Source organism: Ambystoma mexicanum, chromosome 10 (assembly GCF_040938575.1).
Source record: "Ambystoma mexicanum isolate Mex_15411 chromosome 10, UKY_AmexF1_1, whole genome shotgun sequence".
Classification (NCBI taxonomy): Eukaryota; Metazoa; Chordata; class Amphibia; order Caudata; family Ambystomatidae; genus Ambystoma; species Ambystoma mexicanum.
The window spans coordinates 534,702,476-534,727,071 of NC_090932.1; the positions used below are offsets into that span (position 1 = coordinate 534,702,476).

At 48.7% G+C, this 24,596-nt stretch overlaps 1 protein-coding gene across 2 annotated transcripts in view; it reads right to left on the reverse strand.

Annotated features, from left to right (window-relative positions):
- HDLBP (high density lipoprotein binding protein) overlaps positions 1 to 24,596 on the reverse strand; it is an 829,415-nt gene that overhangs the window by 412,843 nt on the left and 391,976 nt on the right. For both annotated transcript variants that reach the window (XM_069618106.1, XM_069618107.1), the window contains exons 12-13: positions 11,610 to 11,749; positions 11,110 to 11,214 (exon numbers count right to left, since the gene is read on the reverse strand). In XM_069618106.1, the coding sequence (XP_069474207.1) occupies positions 11,110 to 11,214; positions 11,610 to 11,749 (245 nt within the window). The remainder of the gene's footprint in view (positions 1 to 11,109; positions 11,215 to 11,609; positions 11,750 to 24,596) is intronic.

Below are 24,596 nucleotides of genomic sequence, written 5' to 3' on the forward strand. Positions count from 1 at the left end.
GGTTGATGAGTCGGAGCAGCAACGGCAACGGAGGGAACGCATATAGGAACAGGCCGTCCCAGGGGAACGAGAAGGCATCGCCCATGCTCCTCGGCAGGGGAAACCTGCTGGCGAACCTCTGGCATTTGGAGTTCATCGCAGTCGCAAACAGGTCGATCTGGGGTTTGCCCGATCGCTGAAAGTCGATCCACTTGATCCTGGCGTAGTTCCCACTCGTGGCACGAGCACAGCTCCCTGCTGAGTGAGTAGGCGATGGTGTTTTTTATCCCTGCCAGATGAACCGCCACCAGAAACATCCCCTGGGCAACGGCCCAGTGGCACAGATCTTGGGCTTCCTTGGATAGCGCAGGGGATCTGGTTCCGCCCTGCTTCCGAATGTAGAACATCGTGGTGGTGTTGTCGGTGAAGATCCTCACCACCTTGCCCTTGAGGGACGGGAGAAAGGACCCGAGAGCCCAGAAAACTGCACGGAGCTCCAGGATGTTGATGTGGAGCGGCTTCTCCTCTGAGAGAAAGAGGCCTCTTGCGTGAAGATCTCCAGTGTGCGCTCCCCACCCCTCCAGAGAGGCATCCGTCGTCATCGTTACCTGGTGGGCCGGGGTCTGAAAGTCTGTCCCTGCCGCCCGAGGAGCGTGGGTGCCCCACCACCGGATCGCTCGTCGGAAGGTCTTGTTGAGAGGGATCCTGTCCTCGAAGCTGCCTGTCGCTTGGATCCAGCGGGCGTCAAACTCCTGTAGAGGACACATCCGAAGCCTGCACAGACGCACAAGATATATGCAAGAGGACATCATCCCGAGGAGGAACTTATTAGCTCACCCTGGCCACGTCCGTGGCCAGCAGACGCTGCACCTTGCCCAGGATGGCATTTGTCCTTTCCTCCGACGGCGAGGCCAGACGCGCCACTGTGTCGAGCTTGGCTCCCAGAAACAGTGCGACTTGCGAGGGGACCAGGTGGGATTTCAGGAAGTTGATGGAGAACCCCAGGTCCGTGAGCAGTTGGACGGTCTTCGCTGTGTGTTCTACGGCGAGCTCCCTTGTCCCTGCACGCATGAGCCAATCGTCCAGGTAGGGGTAGACGTGGATCCCCTGTAAGCGAAGCCGCGCCACAACTGGTGCGAAGCACTTGATGAAAACCCTGGGTACCGACTTCAATCTGAAAGGGAGGGTCTTGAACTGGTAGTGCCTTCCTTGGACCACGAACCTGAGGAACTTTCGTTGTCTTTTTAGAATAGGGATGTGGAAGTATGCATCCTCCAAATCCAACGACGACCGGAAATCGACCTCCTCCAGCTGTCCCAGCATGTGATGGAGGGTGACCATCCGGAACTTCTGTGCCTTGATGTACTTGTTCAGTTGTCGCAGGTCCAGAATGGGCCGCCAACCTCCGGTCTTCTTTTTCACGAAGAAGTACCTTGAGTAAACTCCGGAGCCTCTTCGGGACGAGCTCGATGGCATCTTTCTGAGCATCGCCCTTACCTCCAGTAGTAGTTGAGGGACGTGGTTTTCCTTCCTGGCCACGGGAGGAATGCAGGGGCACTTTTTTAAACTCAAGGGCATGCCCCTGGGCCAGAGCGTCCAGCACCCAACGGTCGGTGGAGATGGACTCCCACACGCTGACGAACTTCGCCAGCCAGCCTCCCACCGGGGTGCTTCGGTGGGGGCCTGACGCCACGGTCGGTTCAGTCTTGCTTGGAGGACACTTTGCCGCCTTGGCCTCCCTGGCAACGACGGCGGGATCCACCAGACTTGCCTCGTCCCCTATAAGCTTCTTCGACGAGGAGCGGGCCGCCTGGCGGTACGTAGAGGAGCCACCGCCGAATCCCTTGGAGGCACCTTGCTTGCCTCCGGAGTTCCGAAAGGACAGCCGTCGTTGCTGGAGAACTCCTAGGGCCCGAGCCGTCTGTGTCCGCCTTGATGGCTTGGAGGGACTCATCCACTGTTTTCCCAAACAGGTTGTTCCCGTCGAAGGGTATGTCCAACACCTTGGTTTGTACCTCCAGGCGGAATTCCGTCGCCTTGAGCCACCCTCGCCGTCTAAGGCAAACACTGTTGCCTAGCTGGCGGAAACCAGTGTTGGCAATGTCCGTTGCCACCATTATGGCGTGGTCCGACGCCACCTCACCTTCCTGCAAGATCTCCAGGGCCTCCGCCCTCTTGTCGTCCGGTAGGAAGTCCAACAGGGGGGGGCGATCTTGTAACACAATTCCCCGTCGTAGCGGGCCACGATCGCAAGGGCGTTGGCCGCCTTAATCTATGTTGCCACCAACAAGATAACTCGTCGTCCCATCGCATCCAGCTTCTTTCCTTCACCGTCCGGCGGGGAAGTTGATGTTGAGGCCGATGACCCCCCCCCCAAGCTTTCTTCTTGGCCGCCGCTGAGACGACCGTGTCAGGGGTCGGTTGCACCCTAAGGCACAGGGGGGCCGCGTCGGGGACCCGGTACTTCTTCTCATACCGATCCCTCTTAGGCGTCGTAGACTGGTTCTTGAGAAGGGCGAGTCTCGAGTCCCAGATGTCATCCAGCAGAGGCACGGCGAGGACCGTCTTCCTCTTGGCCTTGCGCCGTTGGTAAAGGAACCCCTCCTTCTCTTCGGGGCAGAGCTGGAAAAGCTCGGATGCCCTGGCATTCATAGCGTGGAAGGACCCAATCTCGTCGGGCGGGGAGGCCCGAGTTGGGGGCGATGGGCGATCCGTCGTCACTGCCTTAGTCATCCGTGCCCGTCGTGGCAGTGTCCGTTCCTGTGTCATCCCCAGGGGCAGGGGACGGGGGCAAAGGTTGAGCAGGCCGATAGGGCTGAAAGGGGGGGGCTGGATGGGTCCGTCTCCTCTTGCTTGGGGGGACTTCCCGATGGGTCTGGTTCTGGCTCCTCCGTCGGGCCTGGCTCCGGCTCCTCCGTTGGTGGTAGGGGCAATCTCGTCCTTATCTCCGTACATAAGGATTGTATTGCCAACAAAATGGCTGCCGAGTTGTCCTGCGGCTTCGGAAGCAATGGGTGCGACGGTTGACTTGGAACCTCGCCTGCACCGCCATCGCACTCGTCGTCCTCTTCGTCAGGATCCTTCCCGTGGGACCGGGCCTCAACGCCCTTGTCGAGGCCCTCTAAGACTTCAACCAGCTCCTCCTCGGAGGCTGTGTCCGTATCCACGATGGCCACCGCCCCCCCCCCCTCTTTTTCCGCCAGGGTCTTCACAGGGGTCCTCGATGGGCCTGAAAGAGGCTTCCCTCCACGGTGGCAGGGAACCTCTGGGCTCAGAGGTCGCCTCCACTGATGTAGCCACCACAGGCTGCGTCAGGGCCGCCGCGACTTCCTCAATAGAGGCCTTAGCTGGGTGAATCAATGCTTTCACCACCTTCTGTGGGCATGTGGCCTTCACCTTGGGGGGAGGGTCACCGCCTCGCTCCCCCTCGGCTGGATCCTTTGAGCCCGAACGGGGCCTCTCCAGAAGCTTCGCCGGGTTCTCGGCTTTCCTCTTCCCCGAGCCAGAGCGTTGGCTCGTGGTTGATGGCGCCGGAGAGGATGCACCCTGCCTGGCAGCCGAGGAGCCCGACCGTTCAGCGCTCCCTGTGCCCGCGGACTCGCAGTGCTTTGCCTTCTGTTGGGCCCCCGTCGCTGGGGCGCCCTCACAGGACTTAGAAGACCGCTCGGACTTCTTCTCACCTGACGGGCTCTTCCCTTCCAGCCAGTTGGAGGCGAAGATGTCGAGCCTTCATGGTCCGCTCCGACATGTTCTCGCAAAAAAACAACCCTTCTCCATGTGCGTTTTGTCCTCATGAAGGAAGTAGAGGCATTTCGAATGCTCGTCCTCCTTGAACACATTCTGTAGCTGGCATCCAGGACAAACCCCGAACAGCTTTCCGGGCGTCGAGCTTCCCTTCTCCTGGGCCATGTCCGGGTAGACCTCAGAAACTTCTGGACTCCTCCAAGAAGCGTAACTCGATGAAAACTTCACCATTGAGGGGCATAGAAAATCCAAAACGGGTCCCCGTTGATCGGATGGAGAAACAGTGGTGCTTGAGGCTCTGTTTAACTGAAAAATGAGAAAAATCTCTTTGAAAAAAGTGTGAAAACGCAGCAAGCTCGAGAGCTAAAGCACGAGGACTCCCAACACTTGAACGTGCGGTAAAATTCTGAGGATGGCTGCCAGTGGAGGGGCTTAGGGATAGGACAGGCTGTGGGCAGTATGACCCAGAGATCAGTGATTGGTTACTACTAAGACAGACAGATCAGAAACGAAACTGATACTGATTTTTTCTTTACCGAGGATTCCCATCCTGACGACGGCGAATATTCATGAGCATGTGAATCCATGCCAGACCCCATGCTGGAGAACCCTAGCTATATCCTGGCCAGACCAGTCTGTGGAACTGGGGATAATCCCTGGGTGGGTAGAGACAGGGGTAGAGAGGCTACTGTATAACTCCTCCTTTTCTATGATAGGATTAGGCTCATCCTCCTCTATAGGATCAGGGATGTCCTGTGTTGGAATCCATCAGGTTCCGGCTCTTCCGTAGGTTTGTCCCTTTTATCTTGCCCGTTTTAGTTCCCGTCTTTGTGAGAGGAATCCCTGGATTTATGTTTCTCCCTATGATCTTTGCTCTTAGAAGCTGACTTTTTAGAGCTAGAGACCGTAGTAGGAGCCTTGGGGAGATGTTTCTCCACTGGACGGGACAGTCCCAACTCCCTGGGCTTTTCCCGGGGTGTGGGTCAAGTGTCGACTTCGGGAACAGCTTGTGCGGCCTCCTTCGACGTCAGAAGAGGGAGTTTTAGGTCCAGCATTTTTTGACTTACCGGGCTTGTCATGAGGCAGCTGCTCGGGGTGCCCAGAGGACCGTGAATCGGAAGATTTGCCATTAGACATCGGCTCTCGGCGTGTGAAACTCACGTTGCCACGGGGTAGGTGCTTGGTGTGGGGGAGTGTGGTACCTTAGCCGCGGGTTGTCATCCTCACAACAGTACCGCCGGCCTGTCTGCTAGGGTCGGGGGCTTGCACTGGAGAACGCAGAGGTTCCCCATCGCTGGAAGCTCCTTCGACGTCCATGGCGGCCTCGGCCTGCATGGCGTGATGGGCCCAGCGTTTCGTCCTATCTTTGAAGGTCTTGGGTCGGAGCAGTTTACAGGCCCGAAAATTAGCCTCGTCGTGGTCCCAATTCAAGCAAAGGTTACACCCCTGTGCTTGTTGACCCACGTGTACTTTTTATTGCAGGATGGGCAGAATTTAAATGGCGTACGTTCCAAATTGGGGTAGGCAGTCGCGTGACCCAGGGAAGGGGTGGGAAAATACAGGTTGTTATGACTACCCCCCCACTCTCCATACTGTAAGGCCTAGGCCCTGTGGGACATCCGAGGCCGGGTGGTTCCGTCGAGATCTCCATTTGATGGTCAGTCCTGTCCTTTCTTGAAGTCTTTGCCGCGTCGGGGCACAGCGTCAATGCACGGTGTCAATAAAGGACAGAAAGAAACTAATATTAAACGTTGTCAATGGCGTAAGCCGAAAATGCACTCCGCTTATATGCAACCGCTCACGATGGTGGGAAAAAACAATCTGAGGAACCTCGACGCGTGAGGGATCATGGGTACAGCGGACGTCACACTAGGGATAGTATTACTGACACGCCCCGTCGACGTCCCTTTTCGAATTTCGAAAACAACTGTAATACTCTGCCACTTCCACTAGATGTCGGCCTATGCACAGCATGTGATCCAAGCAGATTACACAAGCAACGGAAATACAGTTACTGTAGTTGGTGCAAAATAAAACATACCACCCCCTCCTCCCCAATACCTGTAAAGTAAGGCAAGTGATTAGTTTAGCACCAACTGTCCACCCGAGTTGCAATCCTAACTTTAGAAGTCCAACCTTAAGTTGTATGGGTCCATGTACCCAAAAGTTCAATGTTTTCCAGAGGTTTATGAGTTGGGGAAGAATTAGGAGAGGGGATAGGGGTTGTGAGGATGTGCAGAGGGTCCAAAAGTTAGATAAATTAGTATTCTAGTGAATAAAACAGTTCACAGCTTTCAGAGGGCTTTTAGCAACTTTACATGGGTGGAGATAGGGGGGCTGCTAAGTATCGCTACAATTTACCATGCATGCTCTGATTTCTCTTCAGACTTGGCGGGTCCCAGACGTATGTTTTCCAGCCATTGGTTCCAGTCACTGGTGCCCAGATGCTGAGAGTGCAAGAAGCGTTCCGGTTGTGGATGTAAGCTTTATACAACCTCTTAGAACAAACAATGTAAGAACCACTGCTGCAGCACCCCTAAGGGCACGGGAAAGCAGATTACAGGAATGGTCACCGTTGCAGAGACACCAGGCGTCACTGTTGTCGCGTTCCAAGAAAGCCTCCTAACTCAGGACCCGTTGAAGGCAAGGAGCTGAAGGTTTGCAGGAAGACACTTGTCACACAAGCTGAAGGCCCCTGGAGTTCCGGCCCAAACTCGGAAAGCGAAGGTCCCTCTGTCGCAGTAGCCCAATCTGGACCTTGTCAGTCCACTGGGTGGTCCAAGCACACTTCAGCGGGCTCCCACATGCTTGGGTAACAGAAGACGCTGAGACCAGTTATTCTTACCAGACCAGAAGGTTCAAACACAGACAAGGATCTTCAGAGCTCAGTAGCCAGACAGGGCTCCACTGGGACTCAAACCAGATTTGATCGCCAGGCCTCTTCAGGGATCATCCACGGGTCTTCCATGGTCTTCACAGGTACGACAGTATACTTGGCTCCCCTTAGGATCTACTGGAACGGCTGCAGGACACCTTATTCCAAAGTCAAATGAGTGATTATACTGAGCACTCCAATGGCAAGATCTGCCCCAAATATGCTCACCAGCAGTGGTCCAATCGGGGGACACTGTGGGTTTCAGGCAAGAATGCACTTCATACTCTCAGGTACCAGTATGTGGATTGGGACCAGACAGTCCCAGTCCACTTCCTGGGACCCCACGGTATACACTAGCGTGTGAAAAGCAAGCCTTTCCTGTGCAAGTGCATAACCATATAAGGAAATTCCTGACCTGGCAGGGCAGGAATAAGAGCAAGGGACGAGCTGGCCAAGGAACAAACAAAAAAAGACTTGTGGCACGGCCATATTGGGACACTAGCAACAGTTAGTAGCTAAACACAGTGAACGTGGTAAGGTTAAAACAAAAAAAAAAAAACCACTGTAAAAAGTAAGAAAAGGTAGCTGCTGCCACCAGTTTGTCCTTAGGCACACCTTAGGTAACCAAACAATCCCTTTGAGTGTAGTCTAGGGTCATACAAAAAGAAACCCCAATGCACTGCATTGGAAGATGCATTGTGCAATGATACAAAGTCATCAGAAAAAGCAGAAAAGTCAAAGGACTAAGGGAAACACCAGTACCAACTGCCTGACAGACTAGTCAGTTTCCCCTGAACATGTGAGCAAAAGCCCAGTGGAGTGAAGCTGAAGGCTTCACTTCACTGTAAAAGGTCAGGTCAGTGTGAAAGAAAAGCACAAAGTTTGGGGGTTCACACATCCCACACCAAAAAAAAAGAAACGCTGCCATCCCCCTGGAGACATTGTCCAGGATGGCACCACGTCGAGGAGGAGAAGGGACGTGAAGGAAATTAACATGCGAATACTAAGTAGCATATCGTGGCCCGGCAAGGCTGAGGATAAAGGGGAAAAGAAAGGAATTCCGTTAAAAAACCTTTACAGCCATACCCCCTCCTGTCCCTACTGTGCACTGGTTGTGCTTGGGTTGGTGGTATGGGGTATGGGTAGTGGGGTGGTGGATGCAACAGTATAGTTATTGGCAAATGCATTAATGTTTCCGGGACTGGGTCAACTTTTTCAGTACATCAACAATAGCCGTCACTCACACAAAGGCACGGATGCCAGAAAAACAATCCAAGGACATCAACACTTAAAAGCATCATGGGTAACGTATATGTAGGGTAGGGTAGAGGTAGCGTTGTATGTTAGGACAGTTTTCATGAAATCCAATTAAGGGCTTAGTAAAACCATTCAATTGAGACAGTACAAGACTCGACTCTTAGTATAAGTCTGCATCACCAGAGTTCATTGTAGCGTAGACAGAGCAGCCAGGCTTACCTTAGGAGGGAGAGAGGGCTGTAGAATCAGTACAAAGAAATTGTAATACATATGGTCCAAAGAAACACAAACAGTATATATTGTAAAAAATAAACTGTTTATTTACATACAAGTAGGCCCAGATAAATCATGGAGGAAATGAGTACTATCACAGATCACAAACACATTATAGAAAAACACAACACTATGCTTGGAGATACATAGACCAAAGCATTGAACCTCATTTTGAACAACTAATGAGTTCTAGGGGAGTCAAACTGAAAGTTACTTTTTAGATAACTTTCAGTAATCTAAGGGTAGTAAACCCTAGCATTTATACCATGATGCTCAGTAAGGAAATTACATAGTAAATCAACTGGACAATATACTTTTCAGAATAATGGTACAATTATTCCAGGAACAGTTAAAAACCTACAATAACATTTGTGATAACACACAGTTATAATAGGTGAGTAAAACCTAAGGGTGTAATATACTATTACAGGGGCTTTTTGAGATCGGTGAAACACAAAATGAGATGAGCAAGAACTCTTGTAACTCATTTTAGGATGGCACACAGCTAACTCAAGGTAATCAGCAACTTAAAAGGCAGGTGTAAACCTAAGACTCATTTTGTGTCCGTCTAAAACAGACCAGAGAAAGCAAAACCAAATGTTACTCTTTATGAATGACTAAAGGTTATTCTAGGTAGGTACAGCCTAAGGCAGATTTAGTCTGGACAGGTCAACAGAAATTCAGGGGATGCAAGACCGAGCTGGGGACACACATTCATTTATCCCAACAGGAATAGTCAAGTTCAACGAGCAGCATTACTTTTGGGAACAGGTACAACCAAATCGCAGGTGAGTAATATAACCTTGCATCTACTCTGTTAGAATGGCAAAAACAGTTTCTAAGGAAAGAAAGACATTACAAATACTTTTCAGAGTGGCAGACCATTTCTAAAGGTAAACAGTAACTTTTGTAACTGTTAACTAGAGTTACAGTTCCCAACCAACTTCTTTTACAACCAAGTAACTTTTGCACATTAGTTATTCTTTTCAAGGCAGAACCTTTTCTTATCCATTCCTTCCCTTACTCTATAGCATGAGTTCAATCAGAGGCAACAGAGGGACGCTAGTGGTCTAGGTGCCAGCTGTAGGCAAAGTCAGAGTTCGAGAGGAAGACTGTTCAAACAAGTATTTCACTTTAAAGTTAGTTTAGGGTCCAGGCACTACAGAGAAGACGACACCCTAGGAGGATTCCGCAGTGGGCCTGGGTGAACTGGATGAGGCAGCCTCCCAATCACATAAATGACCCCAAAGCTATACAGAAATCACAAAGGCTTAAAGTAGGTAAAATACCCCAGCCAACACAGTACCTCAGCACAGAAGAAGAGTAGAGTTGCAGCAGGAAGACTTCAGGATCTGCAGCCAAACATCCAGTTGATGGATTCCTTTGTCAAGAAGACAGGACTTGGAATGACTTTTGCAGCAGGGATAACGGAAAAACTCCAGGCAAGTGTTTTGTCGCAGCTTGATGCGGCTTTGTTAATTTGGGGCCTTTTCATGAGCACAGAAGATCGCTGGTCGGATTCTCGTCGTTTGCAGGGGCCAGCCCTCTGGTGAGAGGACTTTTCGGACGGGAATCTTCCAGCAGGATGCCCACGAAGTTTCAGCGAGATTTGGAAGAGCGTGCACCACACAATGGCTAGAGGTCCAAGGGTATTGGGTTATTGCAGCCTGCAAGGTCGCAGTACAACGTGGGATGGCACAAAATGCAGGTTCTCGCCAGGCTCTGGGGTTGTCGTTTTCAGAGTCCCCAGGACGATTGGAAGGAAGGTCTACAGCAGGCTCCGGTTACACAGCAGGCTCTCCAGTCGCAAGAAATCGTCTCAGCAGCGTTTTCTTCAACATTCTCTTCGGGTTTCCTTCCAGTGGTCGACTACGTCTTCAGCTTACAGGATCGGACTTTTATGCAGGAACCCAGCCAAACAGCCTTGACAACATTCAAACTTGGGGTGGGTAAAGGCAATCCTTTCAGGACAGCCAGCCTTACAGTTTGAACTGGAGTCTTGCAGTCAGGCTGGAAGACAAATGGCTGCAGAGTTTTGGACTCCACCCTCGCCTCCTGCATTCACTGATACTCTGGAGCCTGGGCAGGGAATCCACAGGATTCCCGCTGAACATAAAGTTAATACAAATGGATTTCCCGCCCTGGATGTCAGCAGAAGGAACAAGAAAGGACAAGGAATTCTGAAGTGGCGAAACAAGACAGGGGCCCTTTTGGTAAAATGAGCACCTATGGGTGCCTTTACTGGGCTGTGTAAACAGCCCGCGGTCAAGGTGCACCGAACACAAATGCTCACTGCCACCAGCTATTAAAGGTAAGTTTGTCCTTGTAGTATAAATGTTATATTTAAAATGAGAAAGGGGATACTCGGTATCGCTCCAGCACTCCTCACAAGGTGGGGGGTGCTGGTCTCATCTAAAACAATGTAAAAGGGATAAAAGAAAATCCATCCTACCCTTGCGAACTGTAGTTCCCCCAAGTTTAGCCAGAGAAAGTTAAAAGGGGAGCCCCTAGGGCAACCCAGCAACTATAGGCACTTATTGCCAAAAAGTTGTCAGAGGATCACTTTTAAAAGACACTATAGAGCCGTAAAAATGACACATTAAAAGAGTAAAAGATTCTGTTGCCACACAGAGGTTCAAGGAAAAATAATCCACTAGTAAAAGCAAACCGTTCTGGGGTTTACACAGAAAAGGAAGATTTATCATGGCTATGAAAATCTTACCCAAGATTGCAGCCCTGCTCAAATCGATGCCCTTTAACCGAAAAACATGTTATACTCTTCCACCAACCAAAAGATGGCAATCTAAGCAAACCATAAGAAAGTACAGAATCGCAAGCCTCAAACGTATCGTTTGTTTCTCATATCATACTCAAATAAAACACTAAAAAAAAAGTATATATTTATTTTTTTTATTTTTCTTACATAAAACAAACATTTCAATAACATGTTTCTAATGCCCACTAGAATCCAGATGACTTACCTCAGGGAATTTATCGCGGATTTCCCGGACTCGCTCTCCTTTCTGTCCAATTATAGTTCGATGGTATTTCTGTTCAATTATTAAATCTTTGGTGCGTTCGTTCTCCTAGAAATTGAAAAGGTGGAAAAACTATTCAAGGTTCAACTTCATGGGATTTGGTCAACATTGCAGGGTAAATGGACACCTCTCCACTACCGTACATTATACAGGCATTGCAGACAGCTGACTGCAAATATTTCTCAGCTATCCACTAACTACCTCTTCACTGTGAAGCACCAAGGCGGGCTGGAGGAGCAGCAGAAACAGTTTTGAGAAGTCAAAGCACTTACTGAACTGATTTATAGGAAAGGTCCCGCTGCCCCACCAGTCAAAAGAAGCCTGACAAAGGAATGGGCTGCTGGTGAGTTTACGAGATGTTGCATTTCTTGCAACAAACTATAGGCGATACCTAACTGGCTAAAGTTTTACAGTTTCACTTTAGCATGCTCCAAGACACTCACCATACGCGATGCGAGTTCCAACAGCTCTGCCTTGGCCTGCAGAACCCCTTGCGGGTCCCCCTCAATACGGACCAGGTTGCTCTTCTCAGTGTCCGGAGGGATTCTCACAGATACCTTGTATTGCTCCTTGATCCGGTTAACTGAAATACAGAGTTCTAAATCAAACAGGCGTGTGGAGCCCACATCTGCAGAACTAGAGAAACATTGATTTGATATGTGGATGAAATGGTTGCCTTTCAGTTGCAACATTTTGCATAGACAATATTTTCATGCTGATCAATTAGTGACCTTTTAATGGAAACCAAGTCATTCCCAAGTCAAAGATTCACATGGTTTGAGTATCACATTCTTGAAATGGGAGGCTTTTGCAGCACACATCGTTGGATCTACTATGCCCTTATGATAAAGGAAAAGTTAAAAGGATTTTAGGATCTCCGTTACGTCACCACACGTCCACCAATCTCAGGGTGTAAAAAAAACAACTTTGATCATTGAAATCTGAAAGGTAGGATTTTCAAAAACGTGATCATTTCTCTCTACCTAAGAGACCCCCAGCTCTTTTGCTGAACTTTGGGACTTTGTACTTTGAAATAAAGGTTTTTTCTGTGTTTGTTTCTTTTTGAATTATGGAGTTTAAACAACTCCATAGGCATCTTTTCATTTGTGTCACACAGCACCCTGAGACTTTCCCAAGGTTTAAATACCTTCTCTGGGATGAACTACTGTTTCCCAGAGAAAGTAAAGTGAAATTGACTTCAAAAGTCTTTCCAAATTCCTAGACCCAGCACACCCTATCTTACTAGTGCTGGAGGGGTTACTTAGTATCCCCCCTGTGTCTAGATACTCATGTAGCAGTCAAATGCTACCATTTCCTCTCAAAATGGCTGGTGGCAGTGGTTTTACAACAAACACATGATTTTTCCCAACCGCTAACACCTGTAGCATTAATTTGCAGGAGCCATGTTCTTCAAGATGCCGTCTGAGCCCGCTCTGTTAAAACAGGTCCTGGAGTTTTTTCACCATTTCTTTGTGGAAAGGTCCTTCTAGAGTTTTGCTCTGCGTGCCAAACCAGGTTTGGTTTCTTTGTTCATTCGCCTTTGGTGGGCTTCAGGAGTCAAGACCACCTCTGGCGCCCGAGTGTCTGAGGTGGGCAGGAAGTGAGGGAGGTGCCCGAAACTCCCTGTGCTTAGTCTCCTAGTAGACCCAAATGCACTCTGTGGTGATTAGCAGGCTGACTGTCCGGCAAGGATAGCCAACCTGCTGGGTGAGTGACAGGTAGGCAGGAATGGATGGGAGAGAAGTGAATAAAAGGCGAGTCTCTTGGTTTGGAAGGCAGAGTCGACCACTGGAACGAAAGAACCCAAGACGAGCTTGAAGAGGGCGGCTGCTGCAACTCCTGGACCGTTGGTTTGCCTAGTGAAACCCTGCTCTAAGTCCGAATCGCCAAGTTCATCTCGACAGAGAAACCCTGGACCAATCAACAAGGCACTAAGCCACCTGGATACCATTCTCTGAGCTGGTTGTATTTTCCTCAGAGTGCTGCAGGAAACCAAATAACCAGGGAGAGGGAGACTAGCTTGTGTGCTGATACAGCTATCGGAATTGAAAATTTGCCAGTTGCCTGCTTTTGACCAGTCCCAGTTAGGGGTATAACGGTATACCGTTAAAGATACCGTGAACCAATCAATTGAACAATAATAACCGTCACATTGTTTATACCGGTATACCGTTTATACCGTTAAGTGTGCTTTTCAATCTGATTTGGAAAGGCTGCAGTGAGTGACGTAGTCTTGGTCTTGCCTTGCACTGTTGGATGTGCCATCTGCCAAGTAGTTTCAGTTGGAGCAGTTTTTAATGCCATTCCATAAACCACACGTGCCTGACACAAAATCAATATGTTAGCAATAGGAAGAATAAATACAGTGCCAAGAAGGAAAAGGGTTTACTTTGGGTTGGCGCTTTGGGGTTTCTATATTTATAATGGATAATATTTGCTAAACATATGACAATGGGGGGATTTCCCTGGTTCTATCATTGAATTTACATATAATAAGTGTCACTGCGAATTTCACTCATCTCTGTGGGTATTCCCTGCTGCCATACCAAAGGGTAACATGTCCGTGATTACTGAACACCTTTTGGCCCGCAAGTAAACTAAAGGCTGTAACGTAAAGAGAGCATGCGTGTGTTTATGCGCACAAGCGTATAATACCATCAGCCTTCATTGATCTGTGGCATGCAGGTTATAAAGATGGCAACATGTTCATCTTCACCAGTAGCCAGTGAGTGAGCTAAAAGCCTAAATGACCACTTAAGAAAAGCTATTCAGTTTGCTTTGCCAGTCACAGCAGGGCTCCCCCCCCTCCTCCTCTCCACATGTGTGTTTGTGTTTGGTGGAAGCAAGGGGTGGCATTTCAGTGGAAATTATGTTGAAAAGCCCAATTCTGGGCCAGGGTGCCTGGTTTTGTTTGTGATGATAAATCTGACAATTTATGACCTTTTAGAAAATATTTGTTAAGATTTGTTAACTCCACCTGCTATACCGCGATAACCATGATATACCGTCATTTGGCAAGAAGGTTATCGTACCGTCATAAAACTAATACCATGACACCCCTAGTCCCAGTGCAGTGCAGGAGTCACCCGACATCCTCCCTCTTGTCCCCATGACTGAGGACCAGGAACAGCGAGATCTGCAGGAACTGCCAGGAACAGAGGTCACCAGCTGCATCTTTGCGTTCATTTGTAAAGGTACTGCAAAACCAGCCAGACAGAGTACATATCTCTCGCAGCAAGAGTGCTTGAAACTTTCCCAACTCACAGGCCGAATCAGCTTGTGACCCAACATATGATTCTTCTTTTTACTAACTATTCCTGAGAACTTTGGCAGAGACTTTTCCGTGTATCTACTAGAACTGCTTTATCCTATCCAAGACTTTAGCCCAATGACTTTGGACTAGCCTATTGAATTGACTCTTCCGGTGAACTCAAAATATCTGCAAGAAATAATTGTATTCTTTCCATGTTCTGATAACCTTTGCCTTTTTGCTGCTCCTTCAAAGTATTCTGAATGCCTCAGAAACTTAGAGTGTACAGTACTGAAGTATATTTGAGCGATTATATTGCCTCCTTCTTATGAATGTTTTATAACTGACAGCTCAATAAATGAATAAGTATTTAACAAATAAACCTTGAGTGTAAGAGTTTATTTAAAAACCTGCGATTGTAGACCTCTGTGTAACATCCTTACAGCTCACATTGCCTCTTGAGATAAGCCTGGCTGCTCAGCTACGCTACCAAAAGCTGTAGTAAAGATTTATACCAAAGGTTGGTTTTGCTTACACCTGTAATCATAGTTGTGTGTAGTCGTCCCAAAGGGTACTGCATACAACCTTTGCCTAACAAAAACTGACAGGCAAAGATTTAATTCTTTTAATTGTGGTCCGATAGCACTCTAGAATCAGCCAAGACATCTAGGTTCCATTTGATGCTTTTGCGAATTACACTAGCCTTTACTCTGCCATAAGGGATCGGTGTATGGATTAAATAGGATTAAAAAACCCAGGAATTTAAGAGGTGTAGTTCATCAATTGCTCTTCAGGATATTTGTATGATTTGAATAGCCTAACAAGAGGTATAGAATTATGGAAAAAGGGACTAGTGTCAAATCCAAATCTTATAATTCTCAAAGAAGTTCTTGAGCACAGCGTGTTCCATGGTGGGGTTGGCACTTACACATATCAAAGAAGTAAAAAGTGTGCAGTTTTCAATATCACTGGTAGGCAAAGTTTGAATGCAGTACCCTCTGCGAACACTACAAACAACAAGGACTACACCGTTGGTATAAGCTTGTACTACACAGTTTTGTTAGCGTGTTGAGCAGCCAGGCTTATCTCAAGAGGGGAAATGTGAGCTGTAGTAGAGTTAAAGATTCACAAGTATAGGTATTCAAATAAACTCTTACACTCAAGGTTTCTTGCATAAACACTTATTAATTTATTTATCAGTCAGTTATAAAGCCTTCTTTAGAACTGAGCAATATACTAGTAATACACAAATACACTTCAATACTGTACACTGAATCAGACAAACACCTTTTGGGATGGCCCACAGACAACCTACACCCACAGGTAACTTCAGTAACAAGGGTGATGGGGACATTAATATCTTACTGTTGGCATTCAGAACATTCTTATAAAGTTGGTAAAATGCAAAGGTTATTAGAACACAAGACATTACAAATATCCATAAGCAGGGCAAAAACTTTCAGATAGCAATTAGAAGAGTATTACAATTCAATGAGCTAAGCCAAAGTCAATGGACAAAAGTCTTTAGGATGCAGCACTTCAGGTAAGTAAATGGAAAAGTCTTCGCACAAGTTCTTATGAGTCTTTGATAAAAAAAGAAGAATCAATTGTAGGGCTACAAGTTTAATAGACTTGTGAAAGTTTCAAGCACTTCTACAGTAAGAGGTAAGTTCTCAGACTAATTTTACAGTACCTTAGTAAAGATGCAGCTGATGACCTCTGTTCCTGTGCAGCTCAAAAGATATCCCTATTCCTGGGCCTCAGTCTTGGGGACAAGAGGGAGGATGTCGGGGGACTCCTGCACTGCGACTATCAAAATCGGCAACTGGCAAACTTCACTTTCAGTGGCTGTTTCGCATTTCAGCTCCTTGCGATACAGCAAATAGCAATAAGTGTGGTTCCTGGCTGTCAAGGTGGACTTTCCTGGCTTCTGGGGTCCTGCACTCGGCTGAGGGTTAAGGCTTGGTCAGTCCTGCTTCTTGGGAGTCCGGAGGATCTTCCAAAAGCTTTGCGCCAGCTTAAAAGTAACACACACGATCTGGTGTCTCTCTCCCTGGCTATACGGTTTCCTGCAGTAACTCTGAGGAAATTCAACCAGCTCGGAGTTGGGTGTCCAAGTCGCTTACTTTGGAGTGGATTGGTCCCACCAACTCAAAAGGGGGAAGTCGTCCTTGCAGGGGCTTCTCCGTCGATGCGAACTTGGCAAGTAGTCAATGTAGCAGTGCTTCACCGGGCAGTCCAGGAGTTGTAGCAGGCGTCCTCTTCAAGCTTTTCTTTGGTTCCTTCGTCCAGTGGTCGACTCTGCCTTCCAAGCCAAAGGACTCTGCTTTTATTCAGTTCTCTCCCATTCATTCCAGACTAGCTGTCACTCGCCCAGTAGGGTGGCTGTCCTTGCCGGACAGTCAGCCAGACAATCAGCACAGAGTGCCTTTGTGTCTCCTAGGAGATCAAGCACATTGAGTTTCGGGCACCTCCATCACTTCTTGCCCACCTCAGACACCCTGAAGCCAAAGGCGGGCTTCATTTGTGAATCTCCCCCAAAGGCAAAGCGAACAATGGGACTAAACCTGGTTTGGTGCGCAAAGTAAATCTCAAGAAGGACCTTCCCACAAAGAAATGGCGAAAAAAGAGCAGTGCCATTTTGACAAAAATGGCACCCTTGGGTGCTTTACTGCAGCTGTGAACGCAGCCAGCGGTAAAAGCACACTACGGTCGTTAAAATTAAACCGCTGCCACCAGCCATTCAGTGAGGAAACGGTAATATAAAAATATTACATGAGAAGCTAGACAAAGGGGACACTAGGTAACCCCTCCAGCACCCTATTGTAAAATAGTGTGTGTTGGGTCTAGAAAGTGTAAGTAAAGTCAGTTTGACTTTACTGCTCTTGAAAACAGTAGTTTAGCCAAGAGAAGGTATTTAAACCTTTGGGAAATATGAAAGGCTTCCCTGTGCCACTGCACTGAAGGTGCTTTGTGACAAAATGTAAAAGATTATGCCTATGGCGCTTGTCAGACTCCACAACCAAAACAAACACAGGTTTCAAAATCCCATTAAAATACATGAGAGAGTGGGAAAAAGGGTCTCAGTCTCTCCAGGTTAAAAAAAATGAGTCCTCAAAATCCTGCTGGGGGTCTCTAAGGTGGAGGGAATTAGAATATTTCTGAGAATTCTCCCTAACATGGCTGCTGACGGATCTGAGGTTCTCGTTGAACTATCCAAGGTCCTGCTTGATTCCATCGCAGAACGCTCTGTTCCTGGGGTCCTGGCTCAACACGGTCTCCTGCCTGGCAGCCCCCTCAGAAGAGAGAAAAGCGGCCATTTTGGGCAAGGTGCAATGGCTGTTGGCACTGATGATGGCCACGGTGCTGACCATCAAGTCGTTGCTCAACATGATGGTGTGTATATACCAGATTAGGCTCTGCTGGTTGCGGATGTGGCCCCTTCAGGAGTTCCTGGACTCTGGGTGAGTCCAGGTGTCCGGAAGCTTCGCACATAGGACTATGCTCAACGAGGAGTTCTTCAAGCAATAAGGTGGTGGGGGCATGGAATTCCCGAGTCCCCCATACCAAGAGACGGTCACCACAGACACTTCCCTGGAGGGCTGGGGAGCCCAGACCGGACTTCTCCATGCCAGAGGCCTGTGGCTACCAGATAAGAGGGATCTCTATCAATTTGCATTGCTGCAGAAGCCAGCTGGACCCTCTTCTTCTAACCAAAGATACTGTTCTGACTTGGGGTACTTACCCCAGTGTCTGTAGCTTGCTCTTTCTTAGTGTAGACTTGCAGTAGCTGCTTTTCTAGAGTTGATTTCTGCTCTATTCTTCACAAGTGTAACAGCTTGCGACCCAACAGTGGTTTTACTTCAACAAATTAACTTTGTGCAAGACTTTTATTAAATACGAAGTGCCTCAGCTCCATATACTTTGCTCCAATTGACTTTGGCTGACCTGGCTCTCTGCAGACTCTTCTAGTCCATTTGACTTTGATATTTACTGTCCCTCAGAGGTGAGAACTTGGTTTTTAACTATTATTGCTGGGAAAGGTTTTTGTCTAGACTTCATTGGAAGATGTAAGTGCTCACATGCTCTGAGAACCTGTTTAACCTTTATCCTTCCCTTAAGATTTCCTTTCTACAAACCTCAGAATCTACAAAGTGTAATATATATATGGGATACATTACTCACCGTAATAGTATTTCTGATGCTTGTATCTGCTTCGATTCACATGCTGTGCATAGGCCGACATCTAGTGGAAGCTGCGGAGTATTACAGTTTGTTTTTCAAAACTCGAAAATTGGGCGTCGACACAGGGCGTGCCAGTAATACTATCCCTAGTGTCACGTCCACTGTACCCATGATCCCTCACGCGTCTAGGACCCTCAGATTGTATTTTTTCTGACATGAGGTAGCAAGAGGAGTAGCTTGAGTACATATGATCCAAGCAGATAGAAGATAGATAAGATAAGACTATAAGCATCCATGCGTCTTCTCTCAGAGGGGATGAAGGGTGGGTCGCATGTGAATCTAAGCAGATACAAGCATCAGAAATACGATTACGGTGAGTAATGTATCCCTTCTGAGGCTTGTGGAATCTGCTTAGATCACATGCTGTGCATAGATTAGCGAGCAGTGTTAGAAGGAGGTGGGATTTGAGAAGGGTCATGAGCAAATAAATGTCTTAGAACCGCTTGTCCCACTTGAGTATCTGTCTTGGAATGGGTGTCAATGCAGTAGTGCTGAGTAAAAGTGTGAATAGAGCTCCAAGTAGCTGCTTTGCAAATGGTGTCAATGGGAACATTTGCAATGAAAGCCAGAGTGGCCCCAATGCCTCTTGTTGAGTGGGCTCTGGGCGTAAAAGGCAAAGTTTTGTTAGAAAGAGTAACATAACTGGATACAGTTGACAATCCACTTGGAGATGGCACCCTTAGAGACGCAATCTCCCTCTTTGCCTGTGGCTACGGAGGCAAACAGTTGATCTGTTTTCCTAAGCGGTCTGGTCTTGTTTACGTAGTAAAGGACCGCCCTACGCACATTTAGGGTGTGTAGTTTCACCTCAGCCGAGCTTTGTGGGTTTTGGAAGAAAGCCGGAAGCTCGATGGACTGGTTTACATGGAATTTGGAAATAAACTTAGGTGAGAGCGTAGGGTGTGTCCGTAAAACCAGCTTATCCTTATGAATAGTAAAGAAAGGATCCTGCACTGAGAGCGTGAATTTCACTGACCCTTCTTATGGATGTAATGGCTACTAAGAAGGCAGTCTTATAGGTCAGGTGTTTGAGACTTGTCTTATGCATGGGCTTGAATGGGGGCCCATGAGTTTAGATAGCACCACGTTCAGGTCCCATCCTGGTGGTGGGTTAGATATAGGAGGATGAAGTCTCTTTACTCCCTCCATGAAGGCTTTAACCACCGGTACCTTCCACCACGACACCTTGCTATGTGAGGTGGTGTACGCTGACAGGTGTACCTTTAGTGAGTTGAAAACCAGCCCTGCGTCCAGCAGGTGGAGCTTGTATGTCACGATTGTGGAAGGAGTGCAATTAACTGGGTTGATTGGTTTATACTGGTACCAGATAACGAATCTCTTCCATTTGTTGAAGTAGCAATGCCTCGTGTTCGGTTTCCTAGACTCTTTTAGGATGTCCATACACCTCTGTGGTAAATTGAGATGTCCAAACTCTATGACCTCAGGAGCCATGCTGCTAGGTTCATGGAGTTGGGTTGAGGATGCACCTTCTGACCTTGGTGCTGGGACAAAAGGTTGTACCAGCCCGGGAGTTTAATGGGATTGCACACCAAGAGTCTGCGTAGGTGTGGAAACCACGGTTGTCTCGCCCACATGGGAGCAACTAGGACGAGCGTCATCTACTCTGTTCATCTTGTTCACCACCTTCCTGATGAGGAGTTGGTGGAAAAGCGTACGCAAACATCCTGACCAGTTCATCCACAGGGCGTTCCCCAGGGAGTCTGGTTGGGGAAACCTGGATGCTAATCCTGGGCACTGTATGTTTTCGCTTGTGGCGAATAGGTCTTTAGTGGGGAAACCCCACTGAGAGAAGAGATCTTCTACGATATCTGTGTAGACACCATTCGTGTTCCTCCGGAAGGGGATCTCTACTCAAAGCGTCCGCTAGAGAATTGAGATCCCCTGGAACATGTTGAGATGACAGAAAGATGTTCCGTCTGAGTGCCCATATCCAAATTTTCTGGGCAAGTCTGGACAGATTTGGCGAACGAGTCCCTCCTTGCTTGTTCAGGTAGAACATGGCTGTCGTGCTGTCCGTCCGGATCTGCACCGACAGGTTCAATAGGTGGGGCTCGAACGCTTGAAGTGCTCTGAAAACGGCCAGAAGCTCTAGCAGGTTGATGTGATTCTTGGCCACTGTGTGAGACCAGAGACCCTGAGCTGTGTGGTGGAGATGGTGAGCTCCCCATCCTGACAGGCATGCGTCCGTCGTGACTACCGCCTGTATCTCGGGATCGTAAAAGGGTTTCCCCTTGGATAGATTATCTCTTGTCCACCAGTGGAGGCTTTGTATAAGTGTTGGCGAAACGACCACTAGATCGTCCCACTGACCACTTGCCTGAGACCACAGTTTCGCCAACCATTCTTGCATGGGACGCATGCGCAGGCGCGCGTGGGGGACCAGGTAAATACATGACGCCATCATGCCCAGCAAACGCATTGCTTTGCGTACTGTTATCTGGCGACCGGTTTGATATTGCGGAATTTGCAGTAGTATATTCCGAATTCTTTCCTCTGATGGAAAAGCCAACCCCCTCTTGAGTATTTAGAACAGCTCCTAGGAACTGCTTGGAGGTGCTGGGCACCAGACTTTATTTTTTCTCGTTTATGGAGAAGCCCAATTCGAAGAGGAGGTCGATAGTTCTTGAATGTTTGTCCTGTAAATTACTGGGGTCTCCCCGTGATAAACCAGTCGTCCAGATAAGGGTACAATGGGATTGCCTCCCTGCGTAGGTGTGCCGCCGCCATCGCCAGTACCTTGGTGAATACCCTTGGAGCCGAGGCTATCCCGAAGGGCAGTACCTTGAACTGGTAGTGCCGACTGTCCACCTTGAAGCGCAGATATTTTCTGTGCGCAGGGAACATGGAAATATGAAAATAGGCATCTTTCATATCCAATGTTGCCATGTAATCCCCCTTTTTTAGGAGGGGAATTACCTCTTGGAGAGTAGTCATGGGAAATTTTTGGGGCTTGACATACTTGTTTGCAGGCCGTAAGTCCAATACTGGGCGCATTGTCAAATATTTTTTTGGCACAAGGAAGTAAGTTGAATAAATACCCTTGTTTACCTGGTGTCCCGGGACGAGTTCTATCGCGTCCTTTGCGAGAAGAATTTCGATCTCTTCGAGTAGGATCTTCTGGTGGTCTAAGGAGAGTATTCTTTGTCGTGGAGGGTGGTTTCGGGGACGCTCTAGTTCTATGCAGTATCCTGCGGACACTGTGGACAGCACCCATCTGTCTGATGTGATCCCTTCCCAAGCTTGGGTAAAGATGGAAATGCGTCCCCCTACTGGGGATGCGTGAGAAGGGACCCTGAACGGAGCATCACTGTTTTGGTGGAGGCGTGCCCCCTCCTTTATTGGGACTGCCTCTACCACGACCTTTTGTTACCCCTGCCATAATTCTGGGTAGACTGCTGGTTAGTGTTCCATGTAGTACCCTGGCTTTGGGAATAGTTAGAGCCTCTTTGGGAGTTTTGTCCGCGAGGCCGACAAAAAATTGCCATTCCCTCTCTGGTTAGGGGGTTTGTTGGTTAGTTGCCCTAGTGACTTGAGTGTCTCGTACTCGTCCTTGGCATTCTTTAGGGCGTCCTCGACCGCCTTTCCAAACAATAGATCCGGCTCCACTGGCTTATCTATCAATGATGCTTGGGTCTCGGCCTTGAAACCAGACTGCCGTAGCCAAGCATGCCTCTTGATGACCATGCTTTCAACAATTAATCTGCTGGCGTTATCCGCGGCATCAAAGGTTGATTTTAAAATGTAACCTGAATCGGGTCTCCCCTCGGCCGAAACTCGTGCCAATTGGCTTTTTAAGGGTTCTGGGGCAGAGTCTACGAGAGCCGCGACTTCTTCCCATTGATGGCAGTTGTAACTAGCCAGCACGGTGGTGGAGTTTGTAATCCTTGCCTAGTAGGCGGAAGTGGAGGCTACTTTCCTGCCCAAGCCATAAATCTTCTTGCTCTCCTTGTCGGGGGGAGCTTCTGACGATGACAAGGGTGTTCCCGCCCACTTACGGGTGTTTGTAACAACCAGGGAGTCCTGTTTGAGATGTCCCCTTATGTATAGTGGGTCAGATTGGGCTGCCCTGAAAAGCTTTTCAATTCTGGGGTTTACTGCCCTAGTGAGATTGGGGTTAACATGGGAAGGGTCTATCCTCCTTTGTATTGGCTTAAGGATAGGGATGGCCTGAGCAACAGGTCTCCTCTCTCCCACCAGTTCCTCTGCAAAGTCCCTCTCTTCCTGAGCACCTTGGGTGTCAATGTGGAAGTGCTGTGCCGCTCTGGACAGGGCCTCATTCAGGAGAGGTTGGTTGTCGACCGGGGAGTCGGTAACCGCGGGCTCTTTCTCTACTGGGGAATCTACCCTGTATGTATCTGGGTCGTCCTCCTCCTCCTCCTCCTCCTCCTCCACCTCCTCCTCCTCCTCCTCCTCCTCCTCTTGGTCCTCATTGTCCCCGTAATAGCCTGTCCCAGTTTGTTCTTCGAACATGCCCACGTCTGGATCCTCAACAAAGGATGGATCCTCCTGCTATTCAGAATAGGGCTGTATATAGAAGGGGTTTGAAGCTAGAGTTGGTGCTTCACCCCGGGATTTCCTACTTGGGGGTATTGGATCCTTTGAGCCTGAGCGTGTTGACCCTTCTGGTGTATAAGAGAAAAAGTGTTCCGGGTTCTTGGCATAGAAATCTGCCAATGATGACATCCTTGACATTACTCTGTCTATGTCCTCACTGGACCATTCCTTTGAACTGGGAATAACTCTTTCCTGCAGTGCTTTCTCTGTTTTATCCTGACTAGACCTACTGGTTTGAACAGGGGTCTTAGGGACAACAGATCGAGATTTGTCCTGGCTAGACATACTGGCCTGAACAGGGGCCTTAAGGACAGGGGGTCTGAGACTTGTCCGTCTGTTTAGGTGGAGTAGAATGTAGTTTAGGAGAGGAAGTAGGCTGGGACTGCTTACTTTGTTGTTTTCGCCCCTCCCCGTGGGTGGAAGAGTGCTTCCCCGACTTTTGGGCCCTATCAGAGCTTTTCGATGGCTGGCGTCGAAATTCAGGGGTAGAGTCCCTGTCTCTGGAGAGTGTAAGGGATTCGGTAGCAGCCTTGCCGCCGACTCCTGGAGTGCGGCTTGGGGGTAGAGGTCAGCGTCGTCCTCCGACGACCGAACCTCAGTCACTAAGCGGAACGAGGCACTTTTATCAACAGTGGAGGGTTGCTTGGTGTCATGAGGCGATCCCGAACGCCCAGAGGACACCAACTCGGTGGACCGTTCTTTATGTGCCTCTTGCCGAGAACTTGACGTGCGCGTCGAGTCTCGGTTGTACTTCTGTTTGCTGGAAGTGGTGTGGGTAGCGCTCGTGTCGCCGGGGGTCTTCCCCATAGCTGCCCTGCCGGACAACCTTCTGAGGTCGGGGGCTTGCGCTTGGCTGTCCATCGACGCCACATTGCCCTCGCCGTCCGAAAGTACAGCGTCGCTGCCATCGCTGAAGGCACCCTCCGCGGCCATGGCCTCTTGTCGCCTGCCGTGGTGGGCCCAACGCTTTGTCGAACGGTCCTTAAGGGTCTTCGGTTTAAACCGACTGCACGCTCTGCAATTCGCCTCGGGGTGGTGCCTCGGCAAGCAGAGGTTACATGTGGCGTGTCTGTCAACCCAAGGATACTTGCGGTTGCACTTGGGGCAAAATTGAAAGGGGGTACCCTCCATACGCACCCTATGGCAGCGGGCTGGGAGTGTAGGAATATAAGTAATGTACCTATATTAAACACAGTGTAGGATATGTGCCACCCCCCACTCTCCCTACTTGCAGGGCCGAGTCCAGAGGACTTCCGAGGCCCAAATCCGTCGCTGTAGTCCGACGGTTGAATTTTCTCCGATCCGGCGTCCAGTGTTGATGTTCGGAGACTCGACGTAGATGTGGAATAAACGGGATATA